General features: G+C 36.9%; 2 protein-coding genes and 1 long non-coding RNA gene across 6 annotated transcripts in view; 1 reads left to right on the forward strand and 2 right to left on the reverse strand.

The window, feature by feature from the left end:
* Window positions 1–4,411: 4,411 nt before the first annotated feature.
* Window positions 4,412–6,578, reverse strand: LOC133526618 (tubulin beta chain-like). Its single transcript, XM_061863311.1, has 2 exons — window positions 6,335–6,578; window positions 4,412–5,769 (listed from the first exon to the last, which is right to left on the reverse strand). The coding sequence occupies exons 1-2, from the start codon at window positions 6,389–6,391 to the stop codon at window positions 4,498–4,500; spliced, it is 1,329 nt and encodes a 442-aa protein (XP_061719295.1). The 5' UTR covers window positions 6,392–6,578; the 3' UTR covers window positions 4,412–4,497.
* A 7,610-nt stretch (window positions 6,579–14,188) lies between these two features.
* LOC133526599 (alpha-tubulin N-acetyltransferase 1-like) overlaps window positions 14,189–25,434 on the forward strand; it is a 77,342-nt gene continuing 66,096 nt past the window's right edge. For 2 of the 4 annotated variants that reach the window (XM_061863291.1, XM_061863295.1), the window contains exons 1-2: window positions 14,189–14,957; window positions 17,015–17,167. In XM_061863291.1, coding sequence (XP_061719275.1) covers window positions 14,851–14,957; window positions 17,015–17,167 — 260 coding nt within the window. In that variant the 5' untranslated portion in view covers window positions 14,189–14,850. The remainder of the gene's footprint in view (window positions 14,958–17,014; window positions 17,168–25,434) is intronic. The other 2 variants (XM_061863300.1, XM_061863306.1) reach the window with 2 other exon arrangements.
* LOC133526731 (uncharacterized) lies at window positions 22,599–23,639 on the reverse strand. The gene is made up of 2 exons (XR_009800766.1): window positions 23,413–23,639; window positions 22,599–23,106 (listed from the first exon to the last, which is right to left on the reverse strand). It is a non-coding gene; the product is annotated as an uncharacterized LOC133526731 (long non-coding RNA).

Below are 25,434 nucleotides of genomic sequence, written 5' to 3' on the forward strand. Positions count from 1 at the left end.
GTTACATATTTTCTCATGAATTAGTATAATTTTGTATCATAGCAGTCATCTTGAATAACCATTTTTGACCCTCATTGTACAAAATATTCAAAACGCTATTTATACTAGAGTTCGCATGTGCAAATCGTTTATAACTGTTAACGCGTTTAACGTACAAAAACATTGTTATCAAAGACGAACCAAGTTTCAACTAAATAAAGACCAAGTGATTTTTACGTTCGCTATCTCGCTATTTTTTATTCAACATAATATGTCCGTTTTAATCACAATATTATAATCGTAACTGTTTGTAGATGATATCAGTATTTAAATAAACTTATAGACATAAATGTGTTTCTCGAATATTTAATCTACCTACTGTGTAATTTCCAGTTTTCTTTTAAAAACTTTACTTCGCCAAAGAGGACAGAAAAATTTACTTGAAACTAAAATCATTATAATATCTTAGCAAATGCAAGCTTGTCATTATACTTAGTTATGTCAGGCATAATATCAGCAGTGTGTTGACATTATTGGTTTGGAAATTATTTAACAAATTAGCGGTAATTTATATGCACAATTGTTTTAGATTCCCTAGTTAAATATTTACAACGATTTTGTTTTACATTTCGTGAAGTGATATTTTCCAAATTGGCCGCAGTGTAGCGTCAATGCACATATTTTTAACAGAATCCCATATTATTTTACAAGTGATATTTTAATGAAGATATTTTGGTATTGATTCAGCATGGCCTAAATAAACTTGTTCAGAATGTTTTTATTGTAAAATTAGTGTCAAGTGACTAACTTAGATTACTTGGGTAAGTGACGACTGAATGTTTCAGTCATTAAAATAAAGTATTTTGAGTCCTTGACACTAACAGGTTGATAAATTATCTAGCAACAGATTTGTCGTAACAAAGCACTAAATTAGTAAATAATTATTTCCTAAATTTTGTTCACATTCCGAACGGTACTAATTCGAGAGTGGCGGGAAAACTAAAACACACATGTTGGATTTCCAATGTAAGTACAATACATTTTGTCCCGAACGTGATTTTAAAATTAATACGCGAATTATGTGACATTTCAACGGTTCAAGTAAATTAATTCATTCACAACCGAGGCCCTGTTATACCATCATGACAATTGTTAAATGACACTGACAATTCGCCGTACTTTAGGTACTTATCGACTGTCACTGTCAACGTGACATGTATTCCAAACATGTTGGTATAAAAGAGCCAATACGCAAAATTGGTTTCTATAAAATTTATATTTTCCAGCCTTTATTTCAGTATTTATTTTTTATGATAAAAGATTATTTTTTGTAACATAGGGTACATGTTTTTTTTTTCGTTTATAATAATTGTAATAAAAAAGTTATCCCAAAGCCTCTCGACATCAAAATCCATAATAAATACAGTTATAATTTCTTATATAATTCGCATTCCTATCAATGGAATAAAATTTCATTGAACTTGTATTATTAAATTTATTAATTATATTATTAAATATTAATGTTATACGATTTAATAGTAAGTTACTTTGCATCTGAGCCGACAATTACCAGCTTAGGAATGGTAGTTGATAAGGACCTAATATCAGTATAAGTGGAAGGCCTGAGTGGACGCTCGAAGCGGAGCGTTCGGCGGGGCGTGCAGCGTGGCGTCGAGCTCACGAGTGATGTGAGCAGCGTGCACTAAGGCCGCTCCTATACGTTTGCATTTGTTTAAAATGCACGCCGCACGCCCCGCTGCACTCCCAACTCGAGCGTCCACTCAGGCCTTACACTAAGAGCCGTTTTGGATTGGCAGGATTGTTGTTAAGACCCAGTCGGTTCAGATTGCTATCATATACCACGCCTTCGTCTATATAAACTTCTGTCTGATAATAAATGGTGTTACGTGTAATGAATTTATTTCACCCTCCTGATACCTAATATCTACCTACATTAATCACTCGGTATTCCGGCGCTCGCCAATCCGGCATGCACAGTAATCCGACAATTAGCTATAGGAACTCAAGTGACCCGCTCTGGAAGCCTCACACTTTAATTTATTTTTCATTACACTAGCTAGGCGATGCGGTCTGTAAATCCTAAATTTCAGCCTAGGGTTCTAATTCTAATGTACGTACGAAATTAGGCAGAAGTAAGAAGAAAGTAGGCAAATGTGATGAAAAACATTGTGTGTGCCACGGGTAGTACAGGAATTACGAACTCGTGTTAATGAAGCTCTCGCCTTCATCTTCGGGCTTCAATTTACACTAGTTCGTAAATTCGTGTTGACTACCCTTAATATGTAATGGACTACTAGTACTATTACGGAACATATGCTACTTTACCGCCCTAGTAGAGTTAATAGAGTTAGACCAAGACAAGTCTGCAACGATTTTGATAGCACAACGCAGCGTAAGTGTTATTTTAAACGTCGAATTTATAAAAAAATATGTCGTATAAATAACACTTGCACTCCGCGTGCTATCAAAATTGTTGCAAACTTATATTGGTCTAAGTCTACGTGCCTATATCGAAAATTTAAAGGGCCGTATGTACTGTAAAACATACGATACATGTGCGAATAGGGAAATTGCAACTCGCCCGTATTTTAATTTATCGCCTTTCATTGCGACTGTTCAAGCTTGGAGTCTTGAGTATTAAGTGAAATAAAAATCGAAAATACATTAAAAACTTCTAATTCGAGTTCCACAAAGGTACATAAGCTTAAATTGTATGTAAAATAAAAAAAATATGTTTTAATTGCGTGTGACGCGCACATGAGCCCGTATCTCAGAGCCTAGTGGCTCGTTAGGCGTCTAGAGGCAGGGGCGCGGCAGATGGGCCAACTGGTTTAGTGGTATGCGGTCCCCGCTTCCCCTTCGTTGGTAGGAGTAGCAACAGCGGCTATCCTATTTTTCGTACTCGTATCGTAATGTAGTCGCAATCAAATATATCGGAGCGGCGTAGATGCTCACTAATATCTGAACACGCCTCTATTGTCAAGGCGAGGCGTTAGAATGCGTGTTCAGATATTTTTGATGGTGTGGCGACTAATAGTTGTTTAGTAGTGTCATACAGTTGACACAAATTAGAATACAGCGCCATCTATTTCAGCTGTCAAAACACGGAGGCACATACTATATTTCAAGGGCTCATAGGGACCGTGCGCGTTGGAGGGTCTGCCATCTTGTGGCCTGAATCGGAACCATAGACATGCACATGTACACATCACGTGTTTTCTTGTGCATAGTAGGTTCTGCCATCTTGTGGGCTACATCGGAACAAAAAACACCACATTTACGCCTCGCGCCAAAATTCTGACGGCTCCTGTGCTGCCTCCTACAGTTCATGCACGTTCCCTATAGGCAGCGTGCATGTAGAGGGCAGCACAGGAGATGTCGCATTTTTGGAGCGAGGTGTAAATGTGAAGTTTACGCTTCCAATGTAGCGATGGCAGAACTTACTATGCTCAACACACTATGCCTACACTGGATTCTATTAAAGGTAAACTGAGGTACACCGAAGGTACAATAGGTATGTTTATAAATATTTCGTTTAAATTTGCTGAGGTCCACCCGTGAGCGTCAGTATGGCGGGTGGACCTTAGTTTGAGTATAGCTCTTTTTAGGGATAAGTAAACTGATTTCTATTAACCTTTTCAACGCTTTCTCCCTCGCATCAAAATGTGAAACTATTGAGAAACGAATTTAAACCTTATCTGTCAACAGTAAAATTGCTTTGACAGCGTCTGCCATGACCTCTTTAGTGGTCGTTGGCGTGGTAGGCACGACAGCACACGACCACTTTAGTGGCTCTTGGCGTTCAAAAGGTTAAAGGTTTACAGAGGTACACTAAAGGTACCACAACTACATACTTGTGCGGTATAATCCAAGATATAGGTCCACCCGCCATGCTGACGTCAGGATGGTGGTGTGAATGTGTGGTGGAGAGATTGGAGTGGTCAAGTGCTCACACGCCTCTTGTTAAAACGGTGTATGTTCAGATATTTGTGAACACCTTAGCCGCAACGATTTATCTGATGGAGACTACAATAATAAGCTGGCACACTTACCCGCAAGATAGATACGGGTGTATCTAGTCATCTCGCGGGTGGAGACACCTACTCGCGCCACTTCTGTGCTAAGCCAACACAGCGTTCACGAGAGAAAATTCTCTTCTGAAACCGCACAGGCTAGGTTCACACGGCGTTAATTTTTCCCGTATACCGTATACGGGATTTTATCGAATACCGCAGTGACAGCAAAATTTGTATGGCTTCTTTCAAAATCGTTCACACGGCTAGACGGCTTTCCCGCATAGACGCCGTGTGAACGATTTTGAAAGAAGCCATACAAATTTTGCTGTCACTGCGGTATTCGAAGAAGAAGTATACGGGAAAAAGACTTAATTTTTAAAATTAATAAGGCAATCTTCTAATAGATATTTAATACAAATACAATTGCTTATGACGTAACAGTGACAACACAAAACGGTTAGACAAAACGGACACAAAACACTTATTCTTCAATATCTTCGTCAAACTCCCCTTCATCATCAGCCGTGGCGTCCTGGTACTGCTGGTATTCGGAGACCAGGTCGTTCATGTTGCTTTCCGCTTCCGTGAACTCCATCTCATCCATACCTTCACCAGTGTACCAGTGGAGGAAAGCCTTTCGCCTAAACATGGCTGTGAATTGTTCAGATATCCTTTTAAAAAGCTCTTGGATAGCTGTAGTATTTCCAATAAAAGTAGCAGACATTTTGAGGCCGCGAGGGGGTATGTCGCACACAGCGGTTTTCACGTTATTAGGGATCCATTCCACGAAATACGTGCTGTTCTTGTTCTGGATGTTGAGCATCTGCTCGTCCACTTCTTTCATGGACATGCGGCCGCGGAAGATAGCAGCAACAGTGAGGTAGCGACCGTGGCGTGGATCGCACGCCGCCATCATGTTTTTAGCGTCAAACATCTGTTGCGTTAGCTCTGGGACTGTCAGAGCTCTATACTGTTGGCTTCCACGTGAAGTTAGTGGCGCAAATCCAGGCATAAAGAAGTGCAGCCTTGGAAAGGGAACCATATTGACTGCCAGCTTCCTCAAATCAGCATTCAACTGCCCAGGGAATCTTAAACAAGTCGTCACTCCGGACATAGTTGCAGATACTAAATGATTGAGATCTCCATACGTCGGCGTGCTTAGCTTCAGCGTTCTAAAGCAGATATCATACAGCGCCTCGTTGTCAATACAAAACGTTTCATCTGTATTTTCCACCAATTGATGCACTGATAGCGTAGCGTTATACGGTTCTACCACCGTATCTGAAACTTTAGGGCTTGGAACGACGGAAAACGTATTCATAATGCGATCAGGGTACTCTTCCCTGATTTTGGAGATAAGTAACGTACCCATTCCGGATCCGGTTCCACCTCCAAGCGAATGCGTTAGCTGGAAGCCTTGGAGACAATCACAGCCTTCAGCCTCCTTCCTTACCACGTCTAGCACCGAGTCAACCAATTCCGCCCCTTCGGTGTAGTGGCCTTTCGCCCAGTTGTTGCCAGCGCCTGATTGTCCAAAGACAAAGTTGTCTGGCCGAAAAAGCTGGCCAAAAGGCCCAGCTCTTACTGAATCCATGGTACCTGGTTCCAGATCAACTAGGACGGCTCTAGGTACGTATTTGCCGCCAGTAGCTTCGTTATAGTAGACGTTAATGCGTTCTAGCTGAAGGTCGGAATCTCCTTGGTAGGCGCCTGTCGGATCGATCCCGTGCTCGTCTGAGATCACTTCCCAGAACTGCAAAGGATAAGTAAGTTAGAAAAATGTCTGGAATTAGTATGTCTTAAATGGAAAAGTATAGAGGTGGGTATAAACATTAGGTGTAACGCCAGATGAAAAAGATATTTCGTAATCTGGTACTACAATATGGGGTTCTTCAAATATGCAATGCCCATGTGAAACCCACTAGAGAATTAAGGGTCATTTACGCGAAGTATACTAGTCATGACGCGACAACAGTATGAAAATTTGTCAGGTGGGTCCACACCGAGCGAATACACGCGCGAGACAATTTCCTATGCTCGCTCTGTGTGGATATATATCTTCAAAAACAACGGACGTTATATTTCCAACCCGCACAGTGGCAGCACGAAGACCATTAAGGGGTTCACTCATGGTACGATTAATCGTTTCGATAAATCTGACGTAAATCGTGACGATCGGTCGCTTCGAAAATGCCACGTGCGCGTTGTAATATACAGATGTTTATGAATAACGGCACATCGCTTGCGTGAAGTGTGCGTGCACGGGTCCAACATTTTAGCGCATATGCACACGCAGCTGATGAGAACAAAAATGTTACCTTTGCGCCAATCTGGTTGCCGCATTGTCCAGTCTGAATATGAACGATTTCCCTCATATTGATAACACTTAAAATTTAGATTTCCAAAAAAAATCACTAAGATTTCAGTTCCCCAATGGTAAATAAAATAATATAAAAAATATAAAAAATGGTGACTTTGGTTAATACACGTTCATCGTACGGCAGATTTTTAATGACTGAACAACCCAAAATATTTGTTTAATCAGGTAGTTCATTTGAATTTCGAATTCTATGATGTTTTACATTCAGACAGTGTTATATCTGAATAAAAAAACCTCTTTAGGAGATTAATCGATAACATAGGTAAACACACAAACATGCTCTGCAATAGCATTCTAATAAGCGTGCGTATTAAGCATGCTTATAAACTGTTTACATTTGCTATTGGCCACTACAAATTATTATGCTTAAAAGTAGCACGGCCTAAGCTAGTAAGGTACTGTTACACATGCTCATTACTAGCATGAATAGCAAATGTAATGGTCAGGGAGGCGACACTTAGAAACGTAGTTAACATTAGTAAAGATGGAGGCGTTTTCTATTAATGGCATCCGATAACTTAATTTTGAGCAAAGTTGACTACTGATTATGCAAACTACATCACCAGATGTCACTATAAAATTGGTACAATTTAATGGCATGAATACAACATTAAGAAGGTTGGTTGGTTCTTCAAAAAAGGAGTGTACAGATTTTTAAAGGGTCGGCAACGCGCATGTAACACCTCTGGAGTTGCAGGCGTCCATAGGCTACGGTGACTGCTTACCATCAGGCGGGCCGTATGCTTGCTTGCCACCGTCGTGGTATAAAAAAAAATACCTACCTCGTATGTCAAGACCTATCTATATTCATAATGTTGTTACGTAGCAACTGTTGTTTACTGTCAAATAAATGTAAACAGAGATATGATTGATATGAACTTATTATTTCTCTATTAATTTTGAAGTAGAGTAAAATCGGAGCAAGCATTAAACACGAATCAAAATTCAAATAGGGAAATTAGAATCCTAATAGTTCTAGTGTTACAAAACCTGGAGGTTTAAAATTTTAACAGTGTTCAAAGCAATGCCGAGAGGTTCAGATATTTTCGAAGGTAAGAAGAAAATACCATCCTCCTTAGCGCTCGTACAGCGATGAAAACAAGCGATGATTATTTTAATTGTGTTTTACGACAAACATTACCGCTGACACTGTCAGGATTTGTGCAATTTGATACCGCTAAGTTAGACAAGATAGAGTGCATCTATGGAGGTACGTGCGTAGACGAGACATACGTCCTATGCCTGAAATTCATTAGTACAAGAAGTACCCGAACCACGACATCATTACGCATCGCATGTGTTTATTTTAAAGAATATCTGGTGCGAATTGTTTACGGAGCTAAAGAGCGAGACGAAATTACCAGGAATGCTCCTCATGTGCACTTTACCTGTCCTTACTTTACCTCCGGAATATCTTGAATTCAAATCCAGTTGGATGTTAAGGTTAAAGAAGAAACGCTCAGTTGAGAACTAGGCAAATCAGTTATGCGCACATGAAAGAGTTCTAAGTCAGACTGAGACACAAGTCACAGAAGACGAAGCTAATGCAGCTTTGTACACAAAGATGAACAAAGGTAAAAAGAAGAACAATTCAAGTACTTAGAACACCTAGTCTATTACTATCTTGTATACCAAATTGAAAACTATAAACATATACTTGCTTTTTTGTGGTTTCCATTCTTTTGAAACTTTTAGAATAGAATAGAATAGAATAGAATAGAATAGAATTATATTTATTCAGACAACACATCAATTATTACAAAGAAGATAATACATTAACAACGACAAGAATTTAAAAAAAGAAATAGTGGAAGTTGAATAGTACAGAACAGATAAGGATGTGAGGCTGAAATGGTCTCCACTCAGCATTGCAGTTGGTACGACTAAGCGTTGTCAACAGCGCTGGTTTTCTGTGGAGCCAGTGAGGTGAGCGGAACGGCATACTGCGCGACTTGTGTGACAGATAATAATAAATAATCAATTATCAAAAGGCAATATAAAATATAAATACTTATAAATAACAGCTATTAAGGTACACATATTATACATGCGAGTTCATTATATTGCAGTAACCAGATATTTACTTGGGTGTTAATCATATTTAGGAACTGAGGCTATGTAGAATGATGCCCTTAGGCAGCAATACCCTGTTGAGCTATCAGGTGTGCTTTCAGTTTAGATTTGAAGCTACTAACAGTTGTGCTCTCCCAAATAGGAGGTGGAAGGTTGTTCCAGCACTTCGTGGCAGCATAACGAAAACTGCCACGAAATGCAGCGGTATTGTGCCTTGGGCAAATCAGTCGGGGAACACGCCTAATACGACGCTGGTAGAAGACCATCTTTTCATGCAAATATGTGGGTTTCTTACTGTTGCAAATACCAAATAAAAGTGTGGCAAAATGTAGGGTACGTCGACCATCCATATTTAAAAGTTTGTTCATATTGAGATAGGGAGTAATATGGGATCGAGGGGGTATTGGGAAACAGAAACGTGTGCAAGCGTTTTGTAGCCGTTGAATGACTCTTTTTGTACGTGAGAGCAGGCAGTTATCATACACCGTATCCGCGTAGTTAAGCTTGGACAGGATCAATGTGTCGCACAATTTCACACGCATTTCTACACTAAGGTAGTTACGAACCTGGTAAAGGACTGTCAGCCTATAGAAACAGTTTCTGACAGTTTCTAAGATGTGGTTTTCAAAGTGCAGAAAGCTGTCCATACGCAGGCCTAGGTTGCGGGCTTCCGAAACCATCTCCACAGGTTTGCCTGAAATATTGACATGAGGATTAGCAGCTGTAATTCTGTTTACTTGTTTTTTTGAGCCCAGAACGAGGAACTTGGATTTCGTCGGATTAAGTACCAAACTGTTCTTTTCTGACCAGCTGTCAATGCGGTGCAGGTCTTCGTTTAGTCTATCGACAGCTTGATGTGTGTCTTCTGGTTTGAATGATATGAAAAGTTGTAGGTCATCGGCATAGATATGGAATTGGCAATGTTTTATGCTATGTACGATATCTGCGCTGTAGAGACTATACAATACTGGGCCCAGAATAGAGCCCTGTGGCACCCCTCTATGTACTGGGAGTAATCTAGAAGCTACGGTTGAACCGTCTGTGCCATGCACTTGGACAATTTGGGATCGATTACTCATATAGCTTGCGAACCACTTTATCGAGCCATCACTGAAACCATAATATGCTAATTTGGATAGTAGAGTAGATATATTAATGCAGTCAAACGCACGGGAGAAATCCAAAAGGGCTAATATTGTTCCTTTGCCTATATCTTGTGAGGACAAGATTTCATCTACAATATCCAGAAGGGCAGTGGAGGTACTATGACCTTTTCTAAAACCAGATTGTCTTAATGGGAGTATGTCATTGCTTTCAAGAAAATCAGTAAGCTGCATGCATACAACCTTCTCGAGTATTTTCGATAGGAGCGGTAGTATACTGATTGGTCTTAGGTCTTTGTAGTCTGCAGGATGAGGCGTTTTAGGGATAGGTTTGACTGTAGCTATTTTCCACAGATCGGGAAACCCATTTGTTTCTATTGATTTATTAACTATATTCGTGATTATGGATAATGTTCTTGGGAGTGTCAATATCAACATATCCAAGGATATACCGTCGACTCCAGTAGCATTAGTTGATATTGATTTAATAATCTTGGCAACCAAGGTTTCATTTACAGCTTTTAGGTTAAACACTGCAGGGCCATATCTATTGGACTCGAGATAAGTTATATAAGATTCGTCTACTGTATTTTTGCCGGGTATATTTAGAAAATGGGTATTAATAGAGTTAGGATCAGTAAGATGTGCGGGTAGTTCTAAATCTTTTGACTTGAAGTCGACTAAATTGTTTTTAATATTTTTCCAAAGCTTTCTGGGGTCATTGATATTCCTATTAATGTGATACTGGAAGTATGCAGATTGCTCGTAATAAAGTGACACTTTTACTGGATGTTTCAAATCTTTATAACATTGTCTGTGGCTATCCAATTTAGTGTGGCGATATTTGGTATGAGCTAGGTCTCTTAGGCGCATCATTTCTTTGATATTAGAAGTGATCCAAGGATAAGAACTCGCTTTAATGTGAACTTTCTGTAAGGGTGCATACATGTCAAAAATATTTATTAAGCATGAGTTAAGCTGCGCCACCATATCGTCAACACTGCCTGTGATAAGTTGCTCCCACTGAATAATATTAATAAGTTGATTAAACTCGTTAAAGTTAATATTTTTAATAGGCCTGTATACAAACAATTTCGGCTTACCTTTAATAAACTGCACAACGAAAGAGTACAAGATTTCACAAAATTTGCAGTGAAGTTGGTACAATCTTAGGAATGAGGCATGTCTCCAGTCAAAGATGGTAGAACCAGCGATCGTGTATATCCCTTTACCAGTTGTCCGATTTAATAATCTAATTGAGTTGCGTACCTTTGGACTACAGCAATTAACGCTTAAGATCGTTACACGGACTGTTAGATTTGTAATGATTAATTTTATATGATTTATACGTAAATAAATAAAACCAAGATATAAATTCCGTACCAGAATTATTATTAAATAAATGTACTTTTTAATAAGCATGCCATTGTGATTAAGGTAATAAATATAATAACATAGATACTTGGTCGCGCAATATACCGTCAACAAAAACAATACATAACATACCGCATCAGACATAATCTTAGATTTACAAAATAGATGCGAGTGTTTTTTACTGTTTAATCTAGAGTAATAATAATGTACAGTTGTAGTGTATTCAAAAATATACATGTGCAGTGTATTTTTATTTACAGTTAAACTGCGTGTACAAATTGAATAAATATTATATAGTCTTATTTTAAAATTACAAAGAAAAACGATTATCTTAAAATATTTTGCCATACATAAAAAACCTCCAAAACACATTCTATAATCATTTTTTAGTAGACGTAGTAGGGTCCACACCAAAAACCTGCTGAATGTCATTTTCACTCCGTATTCGGACTGTTTTGCTGTCCTTACCGTCCGTTTTCTTAGCGTATATGCACCCGTCCCTAGTCCATACGTAGGTACATACTTTTCTACATAATAATAGGTCTACTTGAGCGGCTTACAAGTTAATATTTTGTTTGATATCTTGTAAACAAAAAAACTCTCAAAATTACAAGAAATCAAAGAAAAAATTAACTTGGAAACCGCAAGTACCTACACATACGGATGCATATGTAGATGTGCACGCACACATACATAGCTAGTTTCGGATGCAAATCAGAGATAGCGCTTCGAAATTAGGTTCCTTAAAATGCTTCAAGAGGGCTCTCTTTTCCTATATACTTACTTTACTCTTTGGTAATGGTACTGTTACACATGCTGATTACTAGCATGAAAGCATGCCACTATAGAGCAATTGCAACTTAGTAGTATGTGTGTCGAAACATTGCTAATAATAATAAACATGCTTATTTCGAGTTTGCTCAAAAAACAACGGTCGTGCGATTTTTGGGCATGCTACCTGCAGCGCAGGTGTAAGAGGGCGTGCTTTAGCACGTGTGAACAGGTTTGCTTATTGAGCATGTTAAATCGTAGTAATAAAATGTTAAAACTAGCATGCTTATTGCTTGCAAATGTAAACAGTTCATAAGTATATATATCATAGGCAATAGGTAATAATATGTTTTGTAAGGTAATTTTAAGTATTTAGTTGATAAGTTTAACTTGCTATACCCTACTCAGGGTCCATGTTGTGACAATTTAATTTAACATAACATCTGTATGTACCATGGAATGCAATTAATAAATGAAATGAAATGAAATAAGTATGCTCATATTAAGCATACTGATTGCACGCTTTTTAGCATGCTATTGTGTATTGTGCTATATGTGTAACAGTAGCTTTACTAGTATAAAGGTAAATAGGTAATTCGTTTTTGAATCAACAGAATAAAGCACCAATTACAGCCACACTTCCCGATTTCGGGTCCGAAATCGGTCCCGATTACGGGCTCAGTCGTTCGTTAATCGTTTAGTCGGGTTAATCGTTTTTGTTTTACGGAACATCAGCACATCGTTCAACGCAGAACAATATTTGAAATGTAAAAAGAAAACTTTGCCCTTGTCAAAAATATACAATGTTTGATATTTTTGCATATGAACCAATTTTTTTACATTCCAAATATTGTAAACGATGTGCTGATATTTGGTTAACTGGAAAAATATTCTTTCTCGAGCCCGAAATCGGGTGTGATATCAGGCCTGATAAAGTGTGGATGTAATTGGCATTTTAAGGGAGCCTAAAAATGAGATATACTTTTTGATAAAAACTATTCTATTCTATAGTTAAACAAGAACACCTTGCAGAAGACAATGAACAAATTGTATGTATGTTATATCGATTGAAATTTAACTTAAATCTAACCGGTCACACCGAAACCGCCTTGAAACTGCCTACTCACTCTACCAATCAAAATCAGTGTTGCCAACTTGGCATAAAATATGTCAGATCTGGTATATTTTCTGTCGCTTTGGCATCAAAATTTTCCATTTAGCATCTGTCATATTTTTTAGCATATTTTGTCTAAGCCAAGTTTGCACCCACTTTGTACCAACAATATGCGCCATCGCTTTATGTGTTCATATTTTCATGTGAATTTTGACTTGTGGTGGTGGATGGGCGGATGGACGTCGATGGACTATAATAATTTAAAAATGGCAACGAAATACAGTTTATAAAGTTTAAATGACGGCTGATTTTTTCGTGGATTGACATATTTGATTTCCGTTTTGCATTTTTCATGCTTAGTCAACCTGCTGTGTAGTTTGTGCTGGATTATCTACCATTTTTTATTCTGCCACTCTAGCAGTTCACGTCGTCCTTTAAGTATGCGTAGTGTGCAATATTACATTTCATACATTTGTATTTTTTAATACATGTACCTATATAATATAATACATTTATTTGATTTAGCTTTGTTTTAGATATTACGACAGAACTTATGGCCCGTCCGGACGGGATGATCAAAGCGAGGTCGATCAAGAAAAAAATTGGTGTCAATCCTATTTAGCGTCCACGGTTCCACTTGTACACAATTAAAACACCAATTTTAGATTTATGGTGACCTTCGAGCGCTAGAAATCAAAAATAAATGCCCCCAAAGGCAGATGCTGCACAGCGTCGAAAATTGGGATTCTTGCATCCGCATCTCCATTTGATTGATCAAAATCTTAAAATCGAATCAAGTGTGATCGGCGGGCCAATCTTATTTTTGCGTCCACACCACCTGATTGGATCAGACAAATTGATCAGATTGGGCGAATATTGCCCCATCTGGACTGGCCTTCACTGAATTTGTACAGAAATTTATCCAAATTTCTGTTTTGCTATTTTGCTGGGATGGGATAGCAGTCGGCATTTTAGTCTTAGCAGACAGCCTATCATGAACATCAATAATGGAAAATTTCGGGCAACTACCTCTTTTACTCCACTTAAGGTGTAATTAGAGTTACAAAATAGGGTTGTTTCCAATTTTTTGAAACGCTTGTACTACGTTCTATATTAACTAAAAGTTGTCCTAAAATTCAACCTTTATACTAAAAACGGCTTTAAATATGTCAAATTAACAAAATATATTTTGACAGATGCTTTCGCGCCCAAAACGCTCTTTGAAAATTGTGTGACGTCACAGTTTACGGTTTGACATATAACTACATACACACGTAGAAAATACGAATTGTCGGCTGTTTATCGGCTAACTGTCAACAGTGTCAATCCGAGAGTTGTGACGTCATCGAATCTTCAATGACATTTCGAGTTTGTTCACGTGACGTGTGCCAAAAGATATTTTAAATTCAATATTTACAAAAATATGGTCATTACAGGTCCCCTAAAAGTAGTTTAACATGTTCTTATAATCCAAAAGAATTTATTGGGATACAATTCTGTCCTAAGATTTGTAGATGGAAACAACCCTATTAGTTGCTGGAATTTTTAAATTTTCCATGTCCGCGGTTATACGCATGAAACGGGATGCTTTGCTCGCGTTTTACGCGCACTTGGTCAATAACAAACCATTAAATAAAATTCTATCAAATATTTTTCCAAACAACAGCAGACTCGTAACAGTCGTAACTAAATAACAAACAACGGCAGTGCATTTTACTGTGTATTTCTAGACACCATAATATTTTTAAAGTGCCTTTTTTCTAGTGACATTTTAGTATTTTTTGATAGCACATTTCAAAAAACTTTAGCATATTTTAGACATGAGTCTAGCATATTTTCAAAATCGGAGTTGGCAACACTGATCATAATTTGCATAGCACAGCGACACCAATTGCGCTATTAACCGAAGTTTTTTCCGTATTGCGGTTGTCTTTTTGTAATTTATTTACATATTAATCTAATTCTTTTATTATTTATCTAATTCGTATATTAAAGTGTTAGTTAAACAGAAACTTAAAAATGGAGTGCACGACACCTGTAAATTATATATTGAGCGACGAAATCACCAAAGTCAACCACACTTTGATACCTCCAGGCCACCAGCTAGGTGATGTTCGTACTGTGAGGTAAGATTTTTTATTAAAATTTATCTTAGTTGTATTCTGAGTCCCTGTATAAAAGAAACTCGACCTTTTACGAGTCTAAATAGTCGAGACACGCCTTTACAATTATGTCAAGGTCTACTGGTTCCTATTTTGTTCTTAATTTTGTCAAAAGCAATGATCTCTACTATATTTTAATTCTTGGTATTTTCGAGCTATAATTACGTTTAAAGTTTAACCATTTAACTGTTAGTCATAAAGATTATTGGTAGAACATCTCGAGCGTGGCAGATGGCATGATGAATGGGTGGTCGGTGGTGGTGAGGGATGGTGTACTAATAAATTTATATAAAAACCTTGATAGCTTTTCCTTACGAAATTATTGTTAATAATCAGTGCTCGAACAGTTTTAGATTTAGTTTAGAATTTAAAGCCTCTCTCCTCTCATATTTAAAATAACGACTTTCTCACTGAAATGGGACTTCCTATTTGAGTATAATATAATAAATATTATTACTGTACACCACATATTGAAAAGGAGAATACAGAAAGAACAGAATCAGTATTTTATTTGCTAAACACAAATTACAATTATAATATTTATTTATCAGTTTAAAAAAGAGGGCTATCTTTTTTAAACTACCTTCTCTTCTATTATTTCTCATACTACCTCATTTTTAGGGTTCCATAGTCAACTAGGAACCCTTATAGTTTCGCCATGTCCGTCTGTCTGTCTGTCCAAGGCTTTGCTCCGTGGTCGTTAGTGCTAGAAAGCTGAATTTCGGCATGGATATATAAATCAATAAAGCCCACAAAGTCGTACAATAAAATATAAAAATTTAATTTTTTTGAGGGTACCTCCCCTACACGTTAAGTGGGGGTGTTTTTTTTTTTTGCGACAACCCTACAGTGTGGGGTATCGTTGGAAAGGTCTTTCAAAACGAATAGGGGTCTTCAACAAACATTTTTTGATAAAGTGAATATATTCGGAGATAATCGCTCCGAAAGAGAAAAAAAATGTGTCCCCCCCTCTAACTTTTGAACCATAGGTCCAAAAAATATGAAAAAAAATCGTGGAAGTAGAGCTTAAGAAAGACATTTAATGAAGACTATAGCGGACATGATCAGTTTAGCTGTTTTTGAGTTATCGCAATAAGTTTCTCCCATAGTAAAAAGACTTACTTTAATTAGGTACTGATTATGCAAATTTGCCTATTTGTTTAACTCGCGTGAAAGGTACCGTTTCATCCCTTGGTTAACAATTTACTATACTTTAAGCTCCAGTTTAGCTTATTGTGACGGAAGAGTAACTACGGAACCCTACACTGAGCGTGGCCCGACATGCTCTTGGCCGGTTTTATAATAATATTTTATGTTAATGGTGTAAAAGTGAACACATTTTTATCCCATTTTGTCTTCTTTTCACACTAAGGACTTATAATTGTGAAGTTAAATGGTTCACTTACACTGTTTGTCAAGGCTGCATGAACCATATATGACAAAGTATGGTGGCTCCATTAAAAACATCAAATTATCATCACACATCTTCATTTCACACTCCATCACTGCAGTCTGTGCAAAATAAAGGTTTTGACTGCATTTAAAATGATTTCATATGCATCACTGACTGTACTTTTTTTTCCACAAGCAACTAATACTCATTGAGACAATTCTAAAAACCCCAAACACAATTAGGTTGCATTGTTTTATTACAGAGTTCCTATGGCTACCTCCTGTGTCCATCATCAGATCAGCTTGATGGTACCATAATATTGCATTGTCACCCGACTTACATATGTATGCAAATTTTCAGCTTCATCGGAAACCGGGAAGTGGGTCAAATTTAACTTGCAAGATTTGTCCCATACATACTAAGAGGGAAAGTTAAATAAAAGCTTGTAAACACATAGACAGCAGTTATTTTTGACACTATTACTATTTAAGATATCCAAAAGAACTATAAAGAATAACTTCAAGAATTCAATTCTTTCCTAAAAATTTAAAAATGGCTAACTTAGAAAAAAGAGACTGATTTGACTAGTCAGGAAAAAACTATTTACTTGGTTTAACTCTTTTCCCAGGATTGTGCAGGAGAATCTAGGCAGGTTGATTGACTCGTTCGGGGTGCAGTCGGCGGCAGCACAGGGCCTATCGAAAGCCATCACCACAGCCGAGAAGCTCCGGAATGCTCCAGGTCATGTGCTGTACCTGTTAAAAGACGCCACAGCTAACAAGTAAGTGGTTTAAACATAACATACACATTCCTTCATTAGGCAAACTTAGAAAATATGACAGAAATTACCACCTTTTTGTATTCAAATGTAAACTGTTGTGAGTTTTACTAACTGTCGTCAAGCTCACCATACTTATTAACCTATCGAATGAGCCAATGCTTTTATGGATACTGGAAAGCGATATGTAAACATACTACATACCTATACGAGGCCTGGACGTTAGTGAGATGACGATATGAGTTGTGCTGGTGTCCGACTTTATTACCTGTATGTAAATGAGTTTCACATGATTATCCACCTGGTTTCTTGAGCTTAATAGTCGCCTCCAAACCTCCCCTTATAGCGACCCCTTTCCTCACACAAAGTTTACCTTAAGCCTTAATATTATCCTCACTGGATCACTGTTCACTGGAGTACTGATAACGTTGGTCACAATATACCAGAGACACATCATTATTCTAATAACACCATAAGAACGTTCTTGACTTGATCTACAAGCAAATATCACTGCCGCTTAGATCTGTTCGCACACAACCTCCTTTTTCCTACTGTCGTTCTCATCTACCCTCTCAACTTCCGTCAAAAAATCCCAATAACCTAGAAGCGGTTACTTAACTTAAACGTGACTACTAGCGCCATCTACTCCATGACGTTGGCAAATATTAGCTGGTTCGCAATACGTTCGCGACACTAACATTCAACTAATTTTACAGTTTAAATTCACTGTTTTTTTAGTCACTCGCGTGACATGTTTCGGAGAGCCTATGTAGGTCTCCATTCTCAAGCACTAACAGTGCCTAAAAACCAGGTGAGTTTAAACCGTAAAATTAGTTCATCTTTATTGTGGCTTCAAAATTATTGGATAAGACTGAAACTGTACACAGACTTAAAAGGAAGCATCATGCATAATTAATGTGTGGTAAATGAGATGATGGTCTCCAAAAACCCTAATGTTAAACGACTCATGGCAGTTCCCAACGGAGAAAGAAAAACCTTATTGTAATTTTTCTTATGCTGAATTTTGGGGCCTTAAGGAATTAATTTTGTTTTTTTTTTCTTGACCGTTAACCTTTTGAACGCCAAGAACACCTAAAATCGTCGTTACTAGTAGTGCCCACCACGCCAAGGACAACTATAGGTGTTATGGCGGCCGCTGTCAAAGTTATTTAACACTTTTGAGTAAGGTTTGCATTAGCTCCCTTTCGCCCGTGAGCTTTGTGTTTGAGTGATGTTTGTATGACATAAAGCATTCAAAGGGTTAAAGGGTTAACAGTCACACTAACCTAGATGCCGTATAATCGAAAGTTACCCTCTCATTTTAAAATAACCTCCTGAAGTAACATGAACATTCAACATTATAACTATGTCTGGTGCTAGTTTCCATGGCAAGAAATTGTAATATAAAGTTTTTTTACAAAACTTTTATCACTCTATTTTCTTTGTATAACAATTTTTGCTACGAATTTTTTGATACAATGATAAACAAGCATATAAAACATAAAAAACACTTAAATTAAAAACTTATACATAAAACATTTGCCCTTTACTCTGTATCTGTAGGTATAAACGTCTGCTAAAGTTAAAAATCCGGCCAAGAGCATGTCGGGCCACGCTCAGTGTAGGGTTCCGTAGTTACTCTTCCGTCACAATAAGCTAAACAGGAGCTTAAAAGTATAGTAAATTGTTAACCAAGGGATGAAATGGTACCTTTCACGCGAGTTAAACAAATAGGCAAATTTGCATAATCAGTACCTAATTAAAGTAAGTCTTTTTACTATGAAGGGGAAACTTTTTGCGATAACTCATAAACAGCTAAACTGCTCATGTCCGCTATAGTTTTCGTTTAATGTGTTTCTTAAGCTCTACTTCCACGATTTTTTTCATATTTTTTGGACCTATGGTTCAAAAGTTAGAGGGGGATGGGACACATTTCTATTTTCTTTCGGAGCGATTATCTCCGAATATATACACTTTATCAAAAAATGTTTGAAGACCCCTATTAGTTTTGAAAGACCTTCCCAACCATAGATATAAGAAGTAAGGAGATTTATAACGAAGCATAATTTCAACGAGTCTCGCTGTCTCCAACTGTCCCCCACCACATCATTAAAGGCGTGGCCAGACAACCAACTCACGCGCTGTGATTGGCCAAACCGCGCGGTGTAGGAGCCTAGAGCGGCGGCACTAGAGTGAGGACAATTCGATAGAGCTATCGATATTTTACATGTTCTGAACATGACCTTAGAGTTTTGACATATTTGTTTTAAGTAATAATTGCCATAGACTTAATTTATATTCCTTTAAATTTTTGACCTTATTTACGAGCTAAGAATTTTAAGGTACGTGTAAGGTATATTAGTTGAGCCATAAGTTCTCTCACAAAGGTTTTTACTGATAAAATGTAATACAAAGCTTTTAATTAAAAAAAAAAACATGTACCATGATGCGAAAGCTTGTTTATGCTTAACTAATCAAATTGGTTTAAATTTCAGTAATTATTTGATGTAATGTTTGTTTAAATTGTTTACTTTGGGATTGTCATTAGACGCGAGCGCTTCATTAAAAAAAAAGTCTCAGTTTATTATAGCATATTTCGTCACCAATTGAAAGCAATTCCAGCATGTTATATAGTAAGTATAATGCACCATTAAATAAGCTTTTATATCATATGTACGAATAATAAGGAAACAGTAATCATAATTATCAGTAAAAATCTTTCTGATAGAACTTTTGGATCGACTAAGTATACAATATACTATTATTTTAAACATATTTATATTCTATCTGTAACTGTAACTGGAAACATTTTTCTTGAAAATGATCCGAACAAATAACACTTTTCTCGCTCATAAACCAGTTAGGGCCCTCTTCCTGTAGCATCTATCCATTTTTCGTTAATACTGGGATTTTTAGGGAAACTGAAAAAATTGCAATCATGAACATTTTTTTTTGACTCACTGTAAACTGTACCTCTGTAAATTCCATTCACCACCGTTTCTTTTTCAATTGTTTACTCTAAATAATTGTATATTATTATTTTCAATTGTAGTATTGTTTTTTTTTACTTGTAAACCTTATTATCCACCACAGGACAGGCTATGCCTAGTGTGGGGGCCAGCATAAATGTAATACTGTTATTATTTTATTTCTGAAATAAAACATTTGTACAATTGTACTTAATTAAATCAGTTTATTTTTTGGCTTACTTTTTCGATTTTTAATCCAAATTAAAAAGTATTAAATTAAACATTAGGTGCATATAAAACAATTGTAAAATTTTACTTGAAAAATAATTACTTTCGTATGAAAGTAATTATTTTTAATGTGTGTATACACTATATCCAAACATTTTTATCGATAACGCTCAAAGATCAATTATATGCACGAGCACCACTCTACTTCGCGGCGTCAATGAAGGGAGCGGTTGGCGGTCGTACCAAGAAACAATAATATCCCTGTGAATATCGTTAGCGGTTTAATGCATTGCGCCGTTGCTAAGGACACTACAAATAGTTTTCCATGCCAAAGCGTCAATGTAGAATGCATAGACAAATTGCCACGCGTTTGTATGACAACATGGTCTGACTCAGAAAAATCATATGTCACTGGATTTATTTGTTAAAATGTGTGGTTTTATTGACTAATACGTGAAAAAAAATGTACTATGTAACTCCATGATCCTTATAGTTTTTGGATGCACTCCTATTTCGACACAAAATAGCGCTATAATTAGGCATTTCAATAAAATTGACGCGCACATTGTTCAATGACAGCTAAGTTGCTACTGTCTTACGGCGGGCCGGTATGGCCACGATGTGGCCATGTCGCGGCGACACGCGCCACGCCTCCGTCAGCCATCTAGTACTTTCTATGATCTGAGTTCCCAACGATACCCCAAACTGTAGGGTTGAAGCAAAAAAAAAATTCACCCCCACTTTACGTGTAGGGGAGATACCCTAAAAAAAATTAAATTTTTAGATTTTATTGTACGACTTTGTCGGCTTTATTGATTTATATATCCATGCCGAATTTCAGCTTTCTAGCACTAACGACCACGGAGCAAAGCCTCGGACAGACAGACAGACAGACAGACAGACAGACGGACATGGCGCCTATACATGACAACTATAAGGGTTCCTAGTTGACTACGGAACCCTAAAAACCGCTAATAATCGTTTGTCCCTTTTCATCATACCAATACGTCGGAAAGGGACAAACGATTATTAGCGGCTTGTCAATTTTAGTAGACGTTTATGAATAATAGAGTATAATGTCAGCGGCTTTTTGGCGTCGAGTTCGTGTGACTCTAACCTTATTGTCGCCCCTCACTCAGAATTTTATTGAGACTAGACAAATTAAGGTTACGTCAGTATTATTTTTTTATATGAAATGTATTGAAATTGTAGTTTTCAAATTAATTTCTAAGTCCCACAATAATATGCAGTGTGCATCTCTCTAAGAGGAAAGCCGCACCATTTTTTTTTTATTTTTTTTTTTATTATGGTAACAAACAGTCATTACATGAAAAGATACAATAAATGGACTACGGAGAAGACAAACAGTGCCGAAACATTTTTCAAGTTATATTGTGGAAACAGGAGTTGATACTGACAAGGAAAGGTACCCAACTGTCCGGCTCCGATTTGATTTATATTTATATATGTTATAGAGTACTCTAAAATAACGGACACGTATTTTTTTTTAGCTGCCCAAACAACCTATTGGGAGAAATTGTCCTCCAAAGTACTAAAAAGTTACTAAATCTTCTAATTCCTATAGAAAGTGATGCTCAAGCAACTTGCTAGTTTATGGCTGGTTTGAGTATATGTTTGAAAGCAGCAAAAAATAATGAGCACGTGTTGTGTTATATCGGCTAAAACTCATTTTACCTTAAAAAAAATCGACATTCGAACTTTTATAATATCTTATCGCTAAAGTTACACAATAAGACGGGTGTTTTTTTAGAAAAACTTGAGTTTAAGCAGATATAACAAAACACGTGTACATTATTTTTCCTGTTCTCAAACATATACTCAAACAAGTGGTACGGAACCCTTCATGGGCGAGTTCGACTCGCACTTGGCCGCTTTTTCTATGCAAAACCGACGCCGATTCATCCCTCAAAGATGTTAAATCTGGGATTGAATCAGCAAGGCAGGTGAAGCATGTGAAGCATTTAATTCTTTCATCGCGATATGTTTCACACAAATATTATTAAATAATGAGGGTGAAAACCAACACTTTCGTAGTATGTCAACGAAACAGTAGTCGTCTCTTTCACACCCGTATACAGTACGTACGTACGTATTTAGGCACAAAATAAAAGTTGTCATAACAGTTTCGCTTCTGACTACCTATTATTCTTAAGCTTAGTGACAGACGTCAAACGCCGAAAATGGCGGACACAAGTTGTTCATAATCATCATAATCATTCTTTATTGCAACCATGGTACAGTACAGATGTTATACAATATGATATACAATGTCTCACATGGACCCTGCAAGGGCACAGCATATAATATCTTATTATTCATAACTCATAACATATTATCAAAATTATCTACTTATTTAAGAAAGTCATGAAGCAATTCTTATATTACACATGAGATCACTAATAAATGTCAAACAAATAAATTAATTAATGTACAATATTCATAATACAGATTTAGTTTTTGGTTATAAATGTAGGTAAGTTTGTAAATAAATTGTTTTCATTAAGTATAGTTAATTATAATTGCTTAGAAGGTGTCTGTAACATCATCATCAAAAAAGTCCTGTAAGTCCTGTATAAAGGTACGACCTCCGCGATCCACTGCTATCACATACCAACACTATGCACTTCAACGAACTTTAGACTACAGTCACCGGTAATTAGGGTTTAGTTTACTTTAAGTGTCTATCCGGGAATATTAAAATAAATTGACACGTCCACTCAATACCTTAACCACCCAATAATTTTGACGACCGGTTTGGCCTAGTGGGTAGTGACCCTGCCTACGAAGCTGATGGTCCCGGGTTCAAATCCTGGTAAGGGCATTTATTCGTGTGATGAGCATGGATATTTGTTCCTGAGTCATGGGTGTTTTCTATGTATTTAAGTATTTATAAATATTCATATATTATATATATCGTTGTCTAAGTACCCTCAACACAAGCCTTATTGAGCTTACTGTGGGACTTAATCAATTTGTGTAATAATGTCCTATAATATTTATTATTTATTTATTTATTATTATTATTTATACCAGGCTCGCGCGCAGAATGTTGAATAATATTATTATTGGAAGCTGCTGTACTGTACTTGATCCTATGTTATGCATGCTAAGCTATTTATTGATGCTATAGCGAAAAATCTTTCTTAAAATCACTTGCCTCTGCCAATTCTATTGAAATTTTAAGCACAATTTTTGAAGTGAAAACTTCTTTAGGCGCGTTGGGCATTTTTTGAGATGAGAAAAAAACATTGAACTCCTGACGCTATTACCGTAACCGACACCTCCGTATATAAGTATGTACATATATAGATACACATGTATATTGTGTATGTGCGTACATATATACACATGCATGTTGGCATATTTCCTGACTATTCGAAAAATACACACGTAATTGTTCAAGTTTTCACTTGTCGGCACTCCCGAAGTGCCACTTTTTTTTTACATTTTTGGTGATTCAATTTTTTTCCTGTCCCGTGAGCCAGGCGACTATATACTAGCTTAGTATGTTAGAAAAAATGTTATACCACGTTCTAATAATGTGCTAATAGATGACCAAGTGCATATAACTGCCATGAAAATGTATTTTTGCTTATTTTAAATACCTTATATCAACGGGTTTAAGAGTGACCCAGGCAACAGTAACCATGGCAAACACAAGAAAAAGTTGATTTACTCATCACATCAATCAAAAGTTGCTAAAATGTTGGAGCCGTGCACGCACACGTCACGCGAGCAGTGTGCCGTCTCTCTTAAGAATCTGTATATTACAACGTGCACGTGCGAGTCTACGCACACGCGTCCGGTGTGAACAGGCATCAAATGGTGATCAAGATCATGGTGTAGATTATTTTGAATACAATGTTCGCTTAGCAACTTTCGGCTACCAACTTTGCTTTAACCTCATTCTTAAAACCTATAATTGCATTTAAAATTTATTTGTCTTGCATAATGTATTGCATTGACTCAACTAAAATGCATATAGAAATATCAATCTTAATACGATCAGCATATTGTTCAAAATTGTACAAGTCGATTTGGTATATAATTCTCTGCTGTTTTTAAAGTAGGAAATGACAGACTTTGAAAAGGGTTTTTCTTATGGGCGTGTTCTTTCCAAAGACCCTGCTGTTTTACTTTACATTTGATTTTCAGCTGTCTCCTACAGACAATTAAGCCGATTTTTACTTGTGTTTCTAGTAGAACGTAATTTTAGTTGTATTATTAAGTTGTCAATGCACATATAAAATCAATAGAATAGTTTATTTGACAATATTCTATTGGTACACGGTTTAAGTTTACACAAGCTAGTTTGAATCAAAAACATTTATACTTATAGGTATTAAATATATACACGGACAAAGTGGTAGAAATATGTATACACTGCCTTAAAGTATAGGCAATAAGGTCTTGTATACATATTTTTGACACTTTGTCCGTGTCGATATTTAATACCGTGACTGTACAATCAACCACATTGATATACTGATATAATCTTTCACGATTTTTGTGCACCAAGAAGCGGGTAGTTCGAAAACTCGCGCGGCTTCAAAATGACCCTGCTGTGGCATGAAGTCGCCTTTTTTTGGGTTCCGTACTCAAAGGGTGTAACGGGACCCAATTACTGACTCCGCTGTCTGTCTGTCCGTCTGTCACCAGGCTGTATCCCATGAACCGTTATAATTAGTTGAAATTTTCACAGATGATGCATTTCTGTTGCCGCTATAACGACAAATACTAAAAAACAGAATGAAATAAATATTTACCGGGGCTCCCATACAACAAACGTGATTTTCTTGCCTTTTTTACGTAATGTTCGACTCGCACTAGGTCGGTTTTACGTTAACATTTTTATTTTATTTTATTATAGGACATTATTACACAAATTGACTAAGTCCCACAGTAAGCTCAATAAGGCTTGTGTTGAGGGTACTTAGACAACGATATATATAATATATAAATATTTATAAATACTTAAATACATAGAAAACACCCATGACTCAGGAACAAATATCCATGCTCATCACACGAATAAATGCCTTACCAGGATTT

This window comes from Cydia pomonella, chromosome 1 (assembly GCF_033807575.1).
Source record: "Cydia pomonella isolate Wapato2018A chromosome 1, ilCydPomo1, whole genome shotgun sequence".
NCBI lineage: Eukaryota > Metazoa > Arthropoda > Insecta > Lepidoptera > Tortricidae > Cydia > Cydia pomonella.

Excerpts from the sequence above, each read along its gene's own strand:
- LOC133526618 (XM_061863311.1), bottom strand. The coding sequence starts at position 6,391 with ATGAGGGAAATCGTTCATATTCAGACTGGACAATGCGGCAACCAGATT. Across the intron at positions 5,770-6,334 it reads GCAACCAGATTGGCGCAAAG|TTCTGGGAAGTGATCTCAGA; the intron begins GTAACATTTTTG and ends TATCCTTTGCAG.